This window comes from Diachasmimorpha longicaudata, chromosome 12, assembly GCF_034640455.1.
Source record: "Diachasmimorpha longicaudata isolate KC_UGA_2023 chromosome 12, iyDiaLong2, whole genome shotgun sequence".
Classification (NCBI taxonomy): domain Eukaryota; kingdom Metazoa; phylum Arthropoda; class Insecta; order Hymenoptera; family Braconidae; genus Diachasmimorpha; species Diachasmimorpha longicaudata.
Genome location: NC_087236.1, coordinates 397121 through 415868, shown reverse-complemented (window position 1 = coordinate 415868; position 18748 = coordinate 397121). Strand labels below are relative to the sequence as shown.

Below are 18748 nucleotides of genomic sequence, written 5' to 3'. Positions count from 1 at the left end.
GACAAATGCTGCCACAATTTCGGCCCTCTGCCGACCTCCGCCCAACCAAGCCTTGAAAGCTCTTCTGAAATTTCAGTCTTTACTAAAATGGCGTCGAAGAATCAACGTTGGCTCGTTGATTCGGGTATTCTCCGTAAGAAAAATGTCGAAGAAGAGCCCCAGGAACTTCTAGTCTTCGGATACAGCTGCAAATTATTTCGAGACGATGAGAAGGCGAAAATGATTGATCAGGGGAAGCATTTGATACCGTGGATGGGCGATAACGCATTGAAAATAGACAGGTCCGTTTTCCTAACCTAAAAATCTTCAAAATCAAATCAAAAATGAAAATCACCCACACAATTTAATAAAAAAAATCTAGGATAAAATAATACTTACTTTATTCTCTTTAAAAATGAAAACAAAAAGCCATACGTTCTTTAGAACGCCGACGTCATCACAAGGACACAAAGAGGATGAGACAAGTGATAAAGAGACAGTTTACCCGTTTACGCAAAACCAATAAGAAGAAAATGTGCTGAAAAAAAATTAAAAAAAGATTAAATGCGATATACATTGAAATGTTATTGTTACTGGCTATTGTGGGGACTGTTGAAGGTTTCCCTGCAGGTGTTTGTCATCGGCACCAACATGTTGAAGGGTGCTAATGCAATTTTATGTACGTGCGTGTCTGCAATTTACCTCAGAGGGAAAACCAACGGGGCCACTGGGAGAAAGGTGAGACACAGCGCACAGAGACAAAAAATGGGATTGTATAGTTGACTTTATCAACTCAATTGATTTGTTATGGGGTATGTATTCAGAGTCGTTTGGAGGCGGTGAGGCTATGGAGACTTTGACACTTAGTAGTGGCAAGAGATAAAACGAAAAAGATTTACGAGGTTGTTTTGCGAATATCTGGGAAAGAAACTGCTTCAAAAAATACATATCTTACTGCTATCAGTGATTGCTAAAGGAATATACATTGATATTAATTAATTGTCTTAGTAATTGCTAATTGGCAAACATTGTACTTTGATGAATTTTATTTAATGATGGGACCAGAATTTTTAATTTACTCCTGTCTTCAAGACTATCTCAAAATACATTTTTTTTTCATCTTTAGATACTTGTAAATACAATTTCTGAAGACTAAATGCAAATATTATTCTTGATGTATACTGTCATGATAAAGGTCAATGATTAATCAATAATGTATTGAAATATCGTTCATTCTTTATTAACATATAAAGAATATTTATGTTGATACTTGTCTATTATTTCCAGAGCTACTTGCAAAATAATTTAAAGGTTTTTGAATTTATCTTGATGCCAGTTCTCTACAACCTAATCCATAAATACTCCTTCATAAAAGCAAATGAAAATGAAACCGGAAAATTCTGAAGGAGTCGATAAAAAAATCTCTTATTCTTCCAAAATTATCAGGATGGTGTATAGATGAATAGTTGTTGTTCAAAGCCAACCGTGATGATCGAGAAGCGATGAAATCCTATTAACCCTTTTTTACATGTACGCAGCTCACACGGAGTATTTAACTAGCTTATTTTCAATTTCAGGTGGCGGAGGGAGGATAATTTGAGCAGTTATGCGATAAAATGTTTTTTCTCAAAATCTTTACCTTTATTAGAAGGTTAATCTTGTTATTTGTGTCTTTAGATACGATGGACGCGGGGCACTGGGGGACTTGAGAATATTCGAGCCGCCGTCTGGTGGCTTTGATCAGAGGACGATACTTACTGAGGATGAACTCAAGGTCGAACAGCTGTGCGATGAGGAACGATATCGGTCATTATACAATAATGACGCTGAAGAGTCAATGTATCATGGTAAACAACTTCATCATTTTAGCAATTCCATCCTTAGTTCATGTACTAATTCATCATTTTCATTGGAATATGGGATTGAAATAAGTAACACTGTTATTCTATTTTGCACACTTTATATTTTATCGATATACTTGACTCAACTTATGCCAGGAGGTATGTTCCTCTAAAGATTCTAACGATAGACTGAACTCAGAAATAATATTTTGAGCGTCATGGGCCGGAACATTTCCACCCCCGAAACGGTTTTTATTTTATAGCCCCATCGTCACTTCTGGTCGCCAAATGTTGCTAAGTAAGGCGGGTAATAAAAACTTTTCCCTTTTTCTTTACATTCGCGGCCCTACCACCATAAAGGTCTGGAACATATTTTTCAGAGGAGAAAGAGTGAATTTTGTATTTGGGGAATTCCCCAAAAATTCAACAATTTTTATTTCACAAAATCAAATGAATTAATATTCAACTATTCGGTGACTATTTGAAGAGAAAAATAGCTTTCCCAAATTTTCGAGAGTACGAGGACAGCTTTTGTGATTACCCAAGAGAAATTTTGAACGATTTGTATTGTACGTTTATTTTAAAAACGCCGGATTATTTTCAGCCAAGAGTACCTTCAATTGTTCATATCTTTTACACAGTAATATTTATTTATAGTTAAAATTTAAATAGTTTTTTTCAAGATTGTGGACTTCCTTTTGCATAGAAATATTTTTTCAGAGGAGGAAATGAAAAGATTACATCAGGCGCTTGGTAGTGAACATACTTATGGCCAAGTTGCGTATAATTACGATGATCAGGACAGTCAGACAGCGGTGGGGGAGGATTCTCAGAGTCCGAAACCATCAGAAGGCTCGCAAGAAGAAGATCAGGCATTCGTATTACCTCCAGAACTTGAGGTGCCTGAGGGCACAATTTTGGTAATTATTCACCGACATCTTTCGAGTAGTGTTTATTTATTTACTGATTCACACTATTAAAGACTACCTTTTGACCTTTCCCAGGATTTATCCCATGGTGAATTATTCAGTTTTTAAAAAAGTACTTCTAGTCAATGCATCCACCGTCGTGAGCAAAAAAAAATTCATTAAATAGCAAATCAATTTAATTACCAAACAATGTAGAGTTTTTCGAATCGATTACAATAACGAGATTCCATGAATTAACTTCTCACAATTTTGGTTAATAAATCTCACACTATGAATGTCCAAAGCAAATAGACAAAACAAATCTCTGCATTTAATCAAGCCCGCATTATGGCAATACTTATAATTAATCACTTATTGAATTATTATTTTTCGCAGCCGGATACACAAAAACTTGATGCAATCATCACGAAGACAGCACTGTTTATTAGTCGTCAAGGAAGTCAAATGGAAATCCTGATAAAAGCCAAACAAGCAAATAATCCACAGTTTTCATTTCTCTCCATTGATGGTCCTCTACATCCTTATTACAAAATCGTTTTAGAAGCTATCAAATCGGGAAAATATAATCCAGAAAAACCTCTAGAAAAAGAGGAATCAGGTAAAGTATTAATTACTAAATTATCTAATTTAAGGTACCTGTTTGGCAAAAATTTAGTTAGCTGTAACGAGCGTCTCATCATGGTAATTCACGAGATAAGTAATCCCCGAGATTATTCCATGACCTACAAAATCATTACAGTTAATCGATCGATTTTCAAGTCTCGAAAAATTAAGTAAATAATGCACTAGAATAATTCCAAAAACTAGTCGCATCATTGCAATTTATGTCTCTATCTATTCGTCTTTGTGTTCTTTATCTATATCAATCAAGAAAAGATTATTAATGCAAAAAGTAACGATCATATATCGTTTGTCAAATAACTGCAACGAATTGCTTACTAAGTCTGAGTTGTTTGATTTTTAATTCTTAATTTTAATATTTTTTCAGTTTCCGAAGCATCGGATGAGGACGAAGACGGTTATCTTCATCCGAGTCTGGCCTCGTCTCTCTCCAAAGTTGAAGCGGTAGGTCCTTATAAAACTAGAACTAGGAATCCTTCACTATTATACGTAATTAATAAGAATGAAAAAAATATGAGCAATGCCGGTTGAGCTCACCGTGCCGCGGGGTAAGCGCGGTTCTGTGGTCTCTACTGGCATTCTATTGTCTCATGAATTCATCAAAGGCTTTGTATTTTCAATGAAGATTATATTAAATGAAGCAGAGTTTAAGAGTACAACTAAGTGAATTACAATGAAAAGGAATGTGAAATTATTATAACAATGTGCAACAGGGGAAAGTTCAAAAACAATCTGTTGTTGAGAACATAATCAACTACCTGACGGATCTGTTGTTATTTCCCCTCAAACCACGGGTTATTATAAATTATAAAAAAAAATGACATTAAAAGTTTGTTGATGCCTTTGATGCGTGAGTTTAATCTAGTGATTCATAGCATTAAATGTACTTTCACTGCTAATTTATTTCTGATATTATTTCTGTTTCCAGGGCTGGTTCTGGTATGCAATTGGATCCACCGATTCAACACTTTGTTCATAAAAAAAAGACATAGCAAAAAACCACAATGAACGCGATACGACCAGTCTCTCAATATTTGTACAGATTTTAGAAAAAGGTTATCAACAAACCTTAAATAATCTTAACAAATTTAAGAAAGAAAACGTTCAAACTGTTATTCGCATAAAGATTTCTATTTTTTTTTCACTACAAATATCGATGGACGGGTCGATACTAGAGAACATTCACTAAATTGATGTGACTTGACGATTATTCTAATGACGTTCTTTTTAACATTTTTTTCCTAGGCTCCTAGTATTCCGAGTATACAGTACAAACCATCGGCGGACTGTGCGTATTCGATGCTGGTAAACAGAATAACGGGTAAACCACCACCATCAAGGGCTCCACCACCTCTACCAACGCCCGAGGTGCCTGCCCAACAGGTACCTCTTGGATATTATTCACCAATGCCAATGCAGGTATAGTTATTTGTGCACTACCACCAATATATTTCATTTTTATAATTCTTCATTCTATACCGCATTTTGATAATATTCATTTACTTTGCCTTGTGTTGAAATAATGTGTTGAAACTGTTTTGTAAAAATATTTACCGTCGATGGCATTTGCGGCAATGAGATCTTTTTCCGACAATATTTCCTGTAATACCTTGATCATTAATAAAAAATTCTAAATCATCTGTACAGGACTATGCACCATATCCCCCAGCTCCACAACAGTATTCCCATGGTCCTGTTATTTACGGACCGAATGGCCAAGTTCAGTCACCGCCGCACGTCTCAACACCTCCGACCCAACCCATGGACAGCTTTCCTTCCATCAAGGAACCCCCAGCCCCGCTGGTACCGTACGGTACATCCCCACCAAAACCCCTCAGTCGTCCCTCATTCATCGTACCCCCCGCAGACGTTCAGATAATAATCGACAAGATGGCTAGTTACGTGGCAAAAAATGGTCGAGATTTTGAGGCAATCGTGAAAGCCAAAGGAGATCCCCGATTCAATTTTCTCGAGCTATCTCACCAGTATCATGGATATTATGCGCATAAATTGACAATCTACGAGGGTGGAGTCAATCCAAAAGTCTTAACTGAAGAGGAGCTCCTTCGGAAGCAGGGGCCTCAGCAGGAGAAGCAGAAGAAATTGGAAGAATTGCAGAAGAAACAGCAGAGAATGGAAGAAGTGCAAAAACGAGTGAAGCTCATTCAAGCAAAGAAAAAAGGAGACAGGCAGGTCACAACAGTCTCGTTTTCGATAAAGAAACCAAAGGAGGGAGAGCCAACTGTTATGGAGAAGCGCAGTGCTCTACCGATGGAAGAGAGTGATGAAGATGGTGATGCAGAGAAGATGGACAAGGAGGAAACATCAAAGCCAACCACCCCCGAGCCTCCTGAACCTCCGAGAATCAGTGAACCAGTGAGAAAAGATTCTGAGGAGAAGGAACTTGTGGATTTGACAGATGATATTTTCGAGGACTGCCAGAATCAGATAAGGGTTAAGCAGGCTGAGGATAAGATCAAGGATAAGTTGGCTGCTGCGGCCAGGGACAAGCTTGCTGCTACATCCAGAGAACGATTGCTGCAGATGGAGAGGAAAAAAAAGGCTGCCATGTTTCTTAGTCAGATTCAAGCACCTAGTCTTCCAAAGATTGTTATCGAGAGGATTGAGGATGACTCTGATGAGGTTCACTCCATTCCTTCACCCACTCTTGACGACACCGGGGTTGTCAGTGGCAACTCACTGATGAGCAGACTCAAGAGTGCTGAGTTTGGGATTACTCGCACTAGGGTAAGGTCTAGATCGAGAAGTAAAAGTAAAAGCAGGAGTGGGAGTGAGACTAAGAGTAAAAGCAGCAAACACCGTTATCATAAGAAGCATAAAAAGAAGAAGAGCTCACATAAGAGGTAAGAAGACTGCTGTTAAAATTTTACAATTTTATAATTTAAGGCGTTTTGCAAATAATTACTTGAAATAACTCTGATCATGTGGAGAATTGTAAAATACCCCCTGACATTTTTAATGTTGCGCACATCTTAATTTTTCTCTAAATTTATGTAGTCCAACCATTCATAGTCTTTGTTCACCAGTTCATTATTTTTTCCACAATGCCACACAGTTTATGTTGTTGTGGTCGGTCACCTGAGATTTATGGATCTCCTAGCATGACATCAGAACTTGCAATAATTCAATTGTCTGGCCACAAGGAAATAACATAAGTCCATCTAAAGGCGAATCTTGCCACATGTTTATTTTTGCCATCGGGAACTAAAAAAAATTCACTGTTGCATTTGATTAATAAAATTGGTCCAAACATTTAGAAGAAAATTCGACTATGAATTTAGAACCAAACTATTGTCGGAACAATAATAATATGGAGTTGAATTTTTGATTTTCAGTTACGACAATCCTAGTTCATCGCGGTCCCAGCACTCTAAACGTTCTAAAAAATCATCGTCAAGGCACAGAACTCGCTCTCGATCGCCGTCAAGACGCTATCAAGGTCATCGAAGCCGCAGCGACTCGAGTGCCTCATCCTCTCTCACTTCATGAACTTCAAAGCCTCCTGTAATCTGTGTAAAAGTGTAAATAGTCACTAATTATTATCGCGAAGGTACTCTACTCCGATGCATTCTTCGAAAATGAACGGAATGTACTCCACTACCAGCGATTCTTAAAGCATAAACAAAATGAGGAATTTAGTAGGAGAAGTAAGATAAGCAAAATATCGTGTTTTCCCTTAAAAATTCAATGACGACAATCATCGAGATTACAAACGATCAAAGAAAACGCGGTACATCTCGCGCTGTCTGGATCACATGTTTCTAACCACTAGACACGTGACGTGACCCTGAAGTTTGCGATGTGCGTTTCAATGCGATATAACTGAGAAAAACAAAGAATTCAGGGATTGAAACCGGTGAACTAGATTGTACCGATTTCAGTTATCACCTATAAAAATTCAAATTGTACTTAATTGGATAAGAAAACAAACAACACATCGATATAATTAGCAATTGTAAATTCATTGGAATTTTTGGATTTGTTCGCTGTTCATTTTTCAACTACTGAATTGATGATTCACACCGAATTTAAATTGTAAATTAATTTATCGAACAATAATTGACAAAAGATTAAGATGTTCTCGCCTGATGGATAAAATTCTTTTATGGAATGTAGAATTATTTGCTCGATTGTCCCTTCACCATTTCGATTATCACAGATTTTGTGACTGTCAAATTTCAATTAAGATAATAAAAAGTTAAGAATTGAATGTTGCATTTGCTCATTTCATGACGTGGATTACAAATGTTCCAATACCTGGAAGAGACACTTTTCTCTTCGTGAAATCAGACCGAGGAACAATCAAATTATGAGGAAAACTATTAAGTGATTCCCCCTAAATGTTTACAATTATCAGAATGTTGGTTTTCACTGGATATGACGACATTTTTGCGATCGAAATTGCTATCAGCTGATCGGCCAGATCCGTTATCAGTTAACATGCTTGTCCTAGGCAGATTTTTCTCCGATAAACTACAAACTTGTTTGCACCCCAGTATTGACGACAACACCTGGATGATGAGAATTTTCTCTAGATAAGTGGTTTCAAATCATGTACCACGTTGAATTGCAATCGTTTCTAATCGCATTTGAAAAGGAATATTAAAATGAATGACGCAGATTCCCCTTTTGTTCCCTCGTAATTTGTCTGCCCATTTAAACTGCATACAAACTGCGATTATAAATGTGTTCCCATGCGACTGTCAAGGGAACTCATTGTAATCCACTGTCCAATGACATTAGACAATAAAATTGACCTCTACTGGATCCTCCGGTGGACTTCGAAAATCATGCATAACGATGCACTATCACACACCATAAATCACTTATAATTAGTGGTATCGTCCATTCATGGGATTAGTCGCTTTCAATTATGATAAAATAAAGATAAAAACCGGAGATGCTCCGTCGTCAAATTATCATTAGACAAGTGGGAAAAGGTTTTTTTTTCCATGTAATTATTTTTGCTAATAAATCAGCGATATGCCGCTGAATGATTATTCAGCGCATCATTCTTTTTCATCATCTATAATTCACTCTCTTTCAAGAACTTAATTTATAATTTAAAGGCTCTAATTGAGACTTCTAGAAGTCTAAACTTCAGACATCGAATAATACAAACTTGGAAATATCAATATTTCAACGAGAAGTTTATTCTTTAGAATGCTTGTTTCCATTAATCCTTTCAATAGTTACTCTAACATTGAATTGAATTGAGCAATGATTACAATAGCGTATTTGATAATGTCATTTTTTTCATAAATGTTCACAACCTGGCATTTTTTATTGTTTCCCTTAAAGAGCTTTCTGATGGTTCCGTCAAATGTGATGCTTCACATTCATTCAAGTGTATGCACACCAAGTTTTACAATCAACATCCTATTAAAACGCTGAGAACCGTAAAAAAGACAATCGACTGATGACATTCATTAGATAACAATCTTATTTAGTTAATTGGAATGAGAGAAACAATGAATTATATATAGGGGGAAATTATTTCTAATTTATTAGTAAAAAAATTATTATATGCAAATGAGCACGATTTTTCCGACGTGACTCGTCAAACTTTGTTTCCATATCTCCCCTTCTTTCGGCGTATAAAAGAGCTTTTTCATCGGAATTTATCCGCTGATTCCCTAGATGAGTTGATGGAAACCAATCATTACTAAAGCGTGAACCGAGTTAAACCAATTTCGATGTTTGACGAGCGTTTCATGAATATTTCGGATTGTAAGGTCGATAGCAAATTTGATAAGTTATGTAAAAGAAAGGTCATGATAAAAAGTCTTAAATTTTTTTAGAGTCCGCAATGTCCGTCAAAAACTAGCCAACTCCTGCAATATCTGGTGAATATGTCTCTGAGATTATGAGACGTGTTTAAAGAGTCGGTCACGTATAAGCCATAAATCATCTCGTTCTGAATGCGAATCTTTGGTTATCAATTTCTCATGTCAAGCGTATGGTTATCAACTCCTCATACCAGCATTCAAGGCGGAAAAACTTCGGAGGAATCGAAAAATATGATGACGATAATGCAGTGGAAAGGCAAATAGCGTCATCCATTTGGAAAATTCTCCATCGCTCCAATTTTCCACATTAATATTTCTAGTATCACGATATATTATGATAAGGAAAACATAACACTCCTGAGGTCACCGAGGTGACCCGTGAATTTATAAATCTGGGAGACGTGAGTAAGATTGGCAGTCTTAGTGACAGTGATCATAGTGAGTGTATCAAGTATTCCCAGCAATGTCGACAAAATTGACAGTGAGTAAAATTTTCTAAACATTTAATAATCACTCTCATTTAACTAACAAGTTCAGTCTGAACCGAACCAGTCTCTCATGGATCCAAGCTATTTTCTGCCTCAAACTAGACAGCATCTCTATAAATTAATTAATTTATCTAGTCCTTTTTGGGAACTAGTAGCAGTACACCCGGAGAAATGAGTTGGATTTTTCAAATTAAGTTGTTTTTTTTTATTTCTCTTCATTTTAAGAAAGCGACTTTAATCATATTAAACAGAAAATTTATTTATTCATAAGTAAATCATTTTTTTTATGAATAAATTATTTACCCATTTGACGTAAATAGTTTTCTTAACTCAAGGATGATTGGAGGACGCTAAAATCATTTTGATCTAATTTTTTATTGTACTTTTCGCTGTCTCATCACTCTGATTGTGAAATCATGGAACCGAAATCCTCCCCTCCGAAACGTCTTACGTACCGTGTGTACAACCGCTGATGATTATGCTCTTAGCAATTATTAGGAATCAACAAAATACTTATTTAGTTCCCAGGAAAAATGTATTTGTTTCTATGAACGAAACTTTTTTGACGTAGAAAATTGTTAATTTGAGCTGAATGATTTATTTACATGAAGTAAGAAATTACTAATAGATGAAAAATGTTATATGATTCAAATAAATAATTTTTCTGCACTCATATAAAAATATACTATTGACAAAGATCAAAGAGAATTCCATTGAAGAAAAAAATCACTTTGAATAGTATTTAGAGAGTTTTTTCGTAAGGATTTTAAGCCTAATGCTGATGCGAACGTATTCCTGTGATAAAGCTCTGAATTCCGACTAATCGCTCAGCGAATGAAGAGAATTAATCCATCAGTCAGAGTCTGTAAGCAATAATTCTGAACTCGAGGGGAGAAAGTCTGTGATATGAATGACACGTGCGTTTGATAAACTTTTCTGCGGCTTTGCAAAAGAGGTTGCCATTGAAACTCCTCTCGTCTTCCTCACATTCAAGATATCCTTCGAATCACAGTCTAGAAGTTATTATCATCGATAGAGGGGAGATTCACCTCGGAAAAAAATTAGTGTTTTGAATAGAAATACTATTTTCCATGTGGTTTTCCGTTAAAAATCCGATTTTGGGTGGCGAATTCTTCTCCAATCGTCAACAAATTACACTGTTAAAATATCTTCTACAATAAATCATCTTCGAAGAAAATATTACCATTCAAAAGAACTTCAGTTGCTTGTTTTTTCGAATAAAAAAATTCAATCTCCACTTGTGAGTAATAAGAGACAATTGTGACCTGTGAAAATTAAACTTTCTTAAAAACAATATCGTACAACCCAGTGCGGAAAAATGTCTTTTACCTCGATGCGAAGGGGAGTGGTATAATCCTACAAGATTAGAGACACTTTTGCCATGAGTATGGAACAATATTTTTCGTCGCAATAGATAAAAAGTTTGGAAATCCTTTCTAGGGTTGCGAAATTAACTTATGATAAAAAAATATTTGAAAAATCTTGGAGAAGCGTGCGTCCTTGAATTTCCATACCCAAATTACTCCGAAGAAAACTAAATGTTGCAAAAAATATATTTTTCGTAGCTTCTCAAACTTCTTTGAATAAGATTTATGTGAATAACTGTTTTCGCCTACGAAAGATGTGTTGCCTCAGGGCGGAATTATCAGGTTCGAACCTGTGAAGATTGAAAATTATGAAAAAATTCTCTTGGTTCGTCCGTGTTAAAATGACCCGATATTTAATTAAGGTGCGATGAAATCATATGAGTTCATTATTGTCAGCTCAGGAAAATTTCGAGACTGAAGGGAGCTTCGGGATTTTGACGACTCTCTTAGTCATATTGACGCAGTGTTCGGGCTCGTAGATTTTTATTTGCGGCTGCAAGAAAATAAAAAGAAACATTGCAGTGGCTCACATGGGATGCTCTTGGCGGGAGGGAAATGAGTCTTTGTATCGCGTTATCTGGTTTGTTCTCAACTTATCACGTCCGTCGCCCGAGCCACCGCGAATGAAGTGGGGAGAGATGTTGGCGTATTAAAACCGGAGGGATCTCGGGGCAAGCGCTCAGTTCCGACTGGATCGTCACTTTCAAGACAATTTTATCACGAGTATTATTTTGCGCAAAGACCAGAGTCTTTGCTTGGCACTGGAGTTTTTCACACATTGAAAATTATTTTCAACGGTAGAAAAATCTATTCTCTGGGTGTGGGCGTTCCCTGACACGGTACAGCTCTTACCCCATTGAACCAGATTGATTTTTCATTATTTTTCGGGGGTGAATTTGGAATTGAAATTAATACGAGACAATCATGTTCACCATCATGACGTATCGCGCTGCGCAACAGCCTGGTAAGAAATTTTACAAATTGGAATGCAAATTATTCAAATTACATTCACCTCCTTGATTTTGATTAATTTTTTTTTCCTATTTTATGAATTCTTGGAGCGGTGGAAATTTCAATCCAATATATATTGAATCTTCGAAAATTCAATTATTATTAAATATTTTATCCTCTAATGTATTTTTGTTAATAAATTATTTTATGTTGAATTAAAAATCAGAGTAGAAAATGCTTCCGAACATATTTTATACTTTATCCAGTAAAAGGAATGAATGAGCAACATTCTGTAGATTTTAATAAGATCGCATATCATTTTTCATGAAATTTACTAACTTAATTACCAGAAGATGGTGAATAAATAATAATTTTTCGGTGAACTTTTCAGTCCCGTGGCCCGACCACAACAGCCATAATTCTCGACCCATCCGAGAAGCTACGACCGGAGGCCGTGTATGCGGGAAAATCGGAGAGTCAGTTCAGAGATTACTCCGTAGACCCCAGCGACCCAATTAAAGAGCGGGTCAGAAAGACGTATCAAAATATGCATACATACCAGACCGTCGATTTTGTTCGCTGTTAGTCGATTTTTCTTTCTACATTTGTGTAACAAAAAACATATGAGTCATTAAATATCATCATTTTCTACGCACCCGGTTTCATCCTTCACACTCTACTATCTTAATGCTGAATTATGTAAATCATATTCAGTGACTCATGTGACATTTGCATCAACAGATGTCAAAATAAGACGGAATTCAGCAGTGGATTCGTACCATGATTTTTTCGCACTTTTTAAAATAAAGTAATGAACCAAATGTCATTATGTTGTTATGTTGAGCTACCATTCATCAAGTTCATCAAATTTATTCGCGTTACTAATTTATATTCGTAATCGAGAATTCAATTAATTTAAATCATGAACCCATCTTGGTTGGGTCACAACCGAACTTGTAATAATTTCATTCCAATTAGATTTATTCTTCAATTGGTAATTTTGTCTGATGCTGAGATTATGTCTGAAGGGTTCACTTGAATATAACGAACCTGAAAAATTCATAATAGTCTTTCGGTGGTCCCCTTTGTTTCCAGTCTAATAATTGACCTGAGATCTTTATGATGAGGTACTAGATATGTTCTTGGTATTGTTGTTATTGTTACATAGCGAGGAATAATCTCAGAAACTTGATTACATTGGAAATTACAACTTTTTCTCAATTTAGTAATTATTTTGGTTTTTCAAAATAATGCGGTTTTAACGCGTTATTTATTCCAGTAGCCCATATTTTCATAATAATGAAACATTAAAATCACATGTTTTAATCATTACGAAGCCAAATTCCGGTAACTTGCATAAGCAAAGCTGACAGTACATGTTAAGAGCATATTTTCGTTTGAGGATGGATGACTATTGAAAAAAACTAGTTATGACAGTTTAAACTTCGTAAATAAAAATCGCAATACTTTTTACAATTCTTATTTTGTTTTGCGTCAACGATATATATGATATTGTACACACAAGCTTTGTCAATGCATATTCTTGCTCATAAAATTTTTAAAAGAAAAAAAGTAAAAGTGTTGACGGGGATTATCTTTTTGGGTATATGGCGCATGTGGAGAAAAAAAATATTGTTTTACTTGAGTTGCAATCTCAACGTGAGAATTTTTTATCTTTTAAACTCTAGAAACTACTATAACTATGAAATCGAATACCTTCAACAGAAAATATTATCTGCGGAATTTAGACTGTGGTAAAAAACAAATCTGCTGACTTATACTTGATCTATTTTTCACGTGACGTTCACATGTTTAGTTATCGAATTTTATTCGCAAAACAATTTTATTTCGCAAAGCATATCCATATGTTCAACTTATATTTCACATAGAATTATTATTTCTTCCACAAGCGTTTGTTCTTAAATAAATGATGAAAAATGTCTGAGCTTCCTCGGAAAAATCAAGCAAATGTGTTTCATCACTAAGATCAAATTCCTTGCAGATTATTTATAGAAAATGCTCGTAATTTTTCCAAGTTTATATTCCTTCAATTATCCTATAAATCTTTCTCCAAAAGTAAACTTGACTCCGCAGTGAAAGGGTAAAACGAGGTAAGTACATTTTCATCGAAACTCATTGTTTGTAGTGAATCATCTGTCTATTTTTGCCTGGAAGTGGGACTAATGATATTGTACATGTTGCAAACAAATAATAAAAAAATGATTTTGTTTTACTACTTCCCCTAAAAGTTTGTTCCAGCGAAATGCAAATTGAGAATTACAGAGTTTAAAAAATAAAGCAAACCTTAAATGTCCAACAACTTTGGACCAAATGAGCCCCAAATGAACACTCTGATTGAGTCTCATATAGAACTAGATCAAATATAGCTTATAAGATTTTTTATCACACCCTTAATTCCATAAACGATAATCCTTGTCGAATATATTTGGTTTCATCATTGTAATAGTTTCTATTGATTAAAAGATGACAAACTGTGAAAAACAATTTGATCGGATTTTCTTTCGCGTTGAAGGGTAGATTTATTTTAATATACGTCAAGAAGAAAATAAAATGTATTATGGAACGTCAGAAACCATAAAAGAGGAAAACTATGATAAGATATTGTGGTTTCCTAATAGTGATGTTGCTTTGCGCGCAATACAATAAATAATATACAAGTGAAATATGGCGTGACACAATTTGCGAGCAAAACAACATCTTACTGATGACTGACAGAAGAAGAAAGAAATATCCTGTTGAGGATTGGTGAAGCTGAAACCATGATGTCTATCGATCTTTAATACAATCATCTAGAGCAAGAATACGCTGTTAACATGTGGTCCAGAATTCAATGGATATCGGTTTTTTGCCCAAATTTTTCGCTTCACATTTTCTAACATAACAGTCCTAATGTGAAAAACTTCAAAAAATATTGTTCAGATGATTTTATCGAAAAAATCCAAGAGAATGTTCCTATATAAAAAATTAAATATATAAGCTGCTCAAAAACCGATAAAATTTTTGGCGACAATTAACTTGAATTTAAATAGAATCCAAAGGAAAATCTGGAGAAATTTTTTTGCTAAATTTATTTGTTAGAAAGAATCTGAGATTGAACCTAGTAGATAACCCGGCAATAAATGAGAACGGGAATGAGTGACGATTTCCAGCATTTCCATTACAATAAATCTGAGTAGAATCGATAAACTGAGAAAGCCGATTTGGACCCTTGCCCAGTTTTCATGAATATCTCAGAAAATTTTTGTCATAATCTTTTTGCAATCTTCAAATTTGTCTAGAAAAAAGATTGAGACAAAACATTCATGATCTCCTTTAAATTTCACGATATTGGTAAAAAACGGGCCAATAATCAAAATCGACTTGACCTTGTTAATCGCTTCGCTAATAAAATAGTTGTAAATCCTGATTGTAGCTCGAATGGATTACTGGTTGAAGTTTGATAAGTTCAGGATGACCATCAAAGAGGCCCTGAATAAGTTGAATGACCTCGTGGACGAGAGTGATCCCGATACATCGATGCCAAATATTTTTCACGCCTTCCAGACCGCTGAGTCCATCCGCAAGGCGCATCCAGATTTGGACTGGTTCCATCTCACCGGTCTCATTCATGACCTTGGAAAGGTAATAATTCATACCTACCTCCTATCCTACCTGCATAAATATACGTAATATTTGTCCAGACAAATTCACCAAGTAAGACTATAAATCAGCAATTTTTTACTTAGGTGATGGCGTTTTTTGGAGAACCCCAATGGGCTGTGGTTGGAGATACCTTTCCAGTTGGCTGCGCTTGGGCGGACTCGATTGTTTACCGTGATACAAGCTTTGATAACAATCCCGATGGCCAAGATAAACGATTCAAGTACGTAAACATTGGTCATTTTATCTTCATTCCTTTGTTTTACTTGTCAATGATTTTTTTTATTGCCTCTTCCCAATAACATTATAAGTGGTATTCTGTGTTGAATCAGTTAACAGCTGATCAATAACATCTTCAAAATTGATTTCAATTTTTTTCATGAGAGGCTAAGAAAAGAGTCTTAAACGTTCTTTTTTTCGGCAGGTCATGGCAAAGATCTTAGTTATTCATTATTTCTGTTCTTACTTTGTTAAAAAATGTTATTTAAACAATTTGAAGATTGGCTTGAGAGTCTAAATTTAAGACATTAAAAAATCTGGACTGAGAACTATCGAAATTTCAGCGGGAATTCAGTTCTTCAAATTAAATTTCATTTAATATACCTGAATACATACGTATGTAATTCAGAGTATCAAATTAGATAATCGATGAAATTTTGAAAATCGATGATTAAAGTCCTGTCACTATTATTCTCCTGCGAGCTGGGAAAACAGGCGATTTTTTAAATTAAAAGAAAAATAATTGGTCTCTTTTACGTTAATGACAAGTTTGATAGGTAAACTATTTATTAATATCCACACCGGTATTTTCATTGTTTTTCATTTATTTACGCGTTAAGATCGTGTAAACATGTTGAAATACTTCATATAGATTTGCTTTCTAGATATGCACCAAATTTGGAAAACATTGATTGTTCGCCTTTGTAGTGTCGGCAATTTTAAAATTAACCGTCGACAGAAAGCACACCTACATTGTACTTAACTCATTAGATAGCTTTCGAGATGATTTACGCACTGTTTAAAATGTTCCACAATTTTCTTGCGTAATTTTTAATGTCTGCAATAATGGGTAATGAGTATGTATTAACACAAATGATGATTACTGGAAACAATTTCTGAAAAAGACTGCTATTGTTTTTTCACGTTTATGATGTCTCTATTTTTGTGTGTAAAAACGAACCGTCGACATTGTTGGGGAGCCTTGTGTCCATTTTACCTTGAATTTCCTTACTATTAGTCATCACGAGTCTGACGAAACTTCTTGGAATTTCCGGAGATGTGCGTTGTGCTGACGATATCCTTCTTTTTTCCATATAATTGTGCCGGAAAATTTTTTTTTTTTGCTGAAAAGACGATAATATTCAGGAAATAGACCTAAAACGTTAGAATATTCGGTAAAATTCCAATTTCCGGTTGACAGTTGGATAAAATTATCATATCATTATTTATAAATATTCGAACACTGTATGAAGACAATTGTTTGTCTATGTTGTTCGTGATTATTTAATACTCATATAAAAAAGAATAATGCCGCGAATGGTTTTTGAAATGTTTCACTCACTTATCTGATGTGTTTTCTTCGAACAAAGTCACAATGAGTAAAAATCCTCGAATTTCCATCTCAGTATTTTTTATGCCAAATGAGTCAACGGCTGGCTCACCCCCTGACACTTTATCGATATCTTCTTGCGATTAAAGGAAGACAAAAATAATTTTTCATTTATTTCAATTTCTTTTCAACAGACCTTTTAAGAGGGGGAATTTTATTGTTATATTTGGAGTGGGAGCCTTCCAAAGTCTCAAATAAAGAGCTTTGAAAAACGAAAAGTCTTAAAATGAGACTCAAGAAGTTATTGCCGATATATTTTTATTTTTCATGGTTTTGGTCATTTATGGAGATCTATGGATCAGATAGACAGGAAAAAATGTCTTAACTTAAGAGTTTTGAAAGATCAAATGTCTCAACTTGTAATTTTCAAAAGTCCTAATTTAACATCACAAGCCAAAAGTCAAAATTTTATTTTTTGAATGTAATGTCAACTGAAGACCTTAATGTTTAGTAGTTAGAGTATATCATATTGTACCTCTTTCTTTAGCACCAAATACGGTATGTACAAGCCAAAATGTGGGGTGAACAACTTGATGATGTCATGGGGCCACGACGAGTATTTGTACCGAGTACTCATTCACAACAAATCAACCCTTCCCCCAGAAGGCCTAGCAATGATTCGTTTCCACTCATTCTACCCCTGGCACGCGAGCGGAGATTATTCTCACTTCTGCACAGATGAGGACAATGAAAACTTGAAATGGATTAGGGAAATGAAGTAAGTTCAAGAAATTTTATTCCATCATTGAACAAATATGAACAAAAACCATGTCAAGTGAAGTCTCGCCTGACGCTGGAATAGTTAAACTAATCCAACAATTAATTAAATGCTTTGACAAAGTTTGGTTTGCATTGGAAATGTTCAGAAATTATTTTATGGTTTTTATCATAAGTTCATAAGCATAAGGAACAGTGTTTACTGGATATGAAAAAAAGCTCAGAGATCGTTACTATTTAATTTCTAATCATAATTTTAATAATTATTTTGATGGTATGTTTTAGTGCACATGATCTCTACACGAAAAGTGAAAATGTACCGAAAATTGATGAGCTATGGCCCTACTACGAGAAACTCATCGACAAATACATCCCAGGGATTCTTGAATGGTGAACAACGAAGTCAACTAGTTCAGAATTTTGTAATTTTCCAAAGATCTACATGTATTCTAGGAGAGAATATACTCTAGAAATCTGAAGAATTAATTTTTTCGTATAATTATATCAATAAGCAAAGAAATGTCCGATCTCGACTCTTTCACTTCACATCTATTAGTAATTTTATAGTTAATAAATCAATATTTTTCTAAGTGTATATTATCCTTTAGACACCTACACCGCCCTTGATTTAATGGAATAGGTATTATCACTATCAATGACCATAACATTCAAATGGTTGTCAATTGATCCAGATTTTTCAACAAAATATGGAAATTTTATAAATTACTTTGAATTTTCAATCTCAACTTTCAAAG

At 35.0% G+C, this 18748-nt stretch overlaps 2 protein-coding genes and 1 long non-coding RNA gene across 6 annotated transcripts; 2 read left to right on the top strand and 1 right to left on the bottom strand.

The window, feature by feature from the left end:
• Window positions 1-87: 87 nt before the first annotated feature.
• Window positions 88-7601, top strand: LOC135168038 (splicing factor, suppressor of white-apricot homolog). 3 transcript variants are annotated; one of them, XM_064131880.1, is made up of 8 exons: window positions 88-281; window positions 1657-1826; window positions 2541-2740; window positions 3125-3347; window positions 3738-3814; window positions 4616-4789; window positions 5018-6234; window positions 6727-7601. In XM_064131880.1, exons 1-8 carry the CDS (start codon window positions 88-90, stop codon window positions 6878-6880), a joined length of 2409 nt encoding a protein of 802 aa, XP_063987950.1. In that variant the 3' UTR covers window positions 6881-7601. The 3 variants fall into 3 exon arrangements, with proteins under 3 accessions (XP_063987950.1, XP_063987951.1, XP_063987952.1); XM_064131881.1 differs by lacking the exon at window positions 88-281 and adding an exon at window positions 577-717; XM_064131882.1 differs by lacking the exon at window positions 88-281 and adding an exon at window positions 1018-1509.
• Window positions 7602-9502: 1901 nt separating this feature from the next.
• Window positions 9503-18583, top strand: LOC135168042 (inositol oxygenase). 2 transcript variants are annotated; one of them, XM_064131887.1, is made up of 6 exons: window positions 9503-9661; window positions 12399-12588; window positions 15441-15649; window positions 15754-15890; window positions 17764-17994; window positions 18279-18583. In XM_064131887.1, exons 1-6 carry the CDS (start codon window positions 9644-9646, stop codon window positions 18385-18387), a joined length of 894 nt encoding a protein of 297 aa, XP_063987957.1. In that variant the 5' UTR covers window positions 9503-9643; the 3' UTR covers window positions 18388-18583. The 2 variants fall into 2 exon arrangements, with proteins under 2 accessions (XP_063987957.1, XP_063987958.1); XM_064131888.1 differs by lacking the exon at window positions 9503-9661 and adding an exon at window positions 11701-12020.
• Window positions 12598-17764, bottom strand: LOC135168046 (uncharacterized). The gene is made up of 2 exons (XR_010299972.1): window positions 17229-17764; window positions 12598-17010 (listed from the first exon to the last, which is right to left on the bottom strand). It is a non-coding gene; the product is annotated as an uncharacterized LOC135168046 (long non-coding RNA).
• Window positions 18584-18748: the final 165 nt, after the last annotated feature.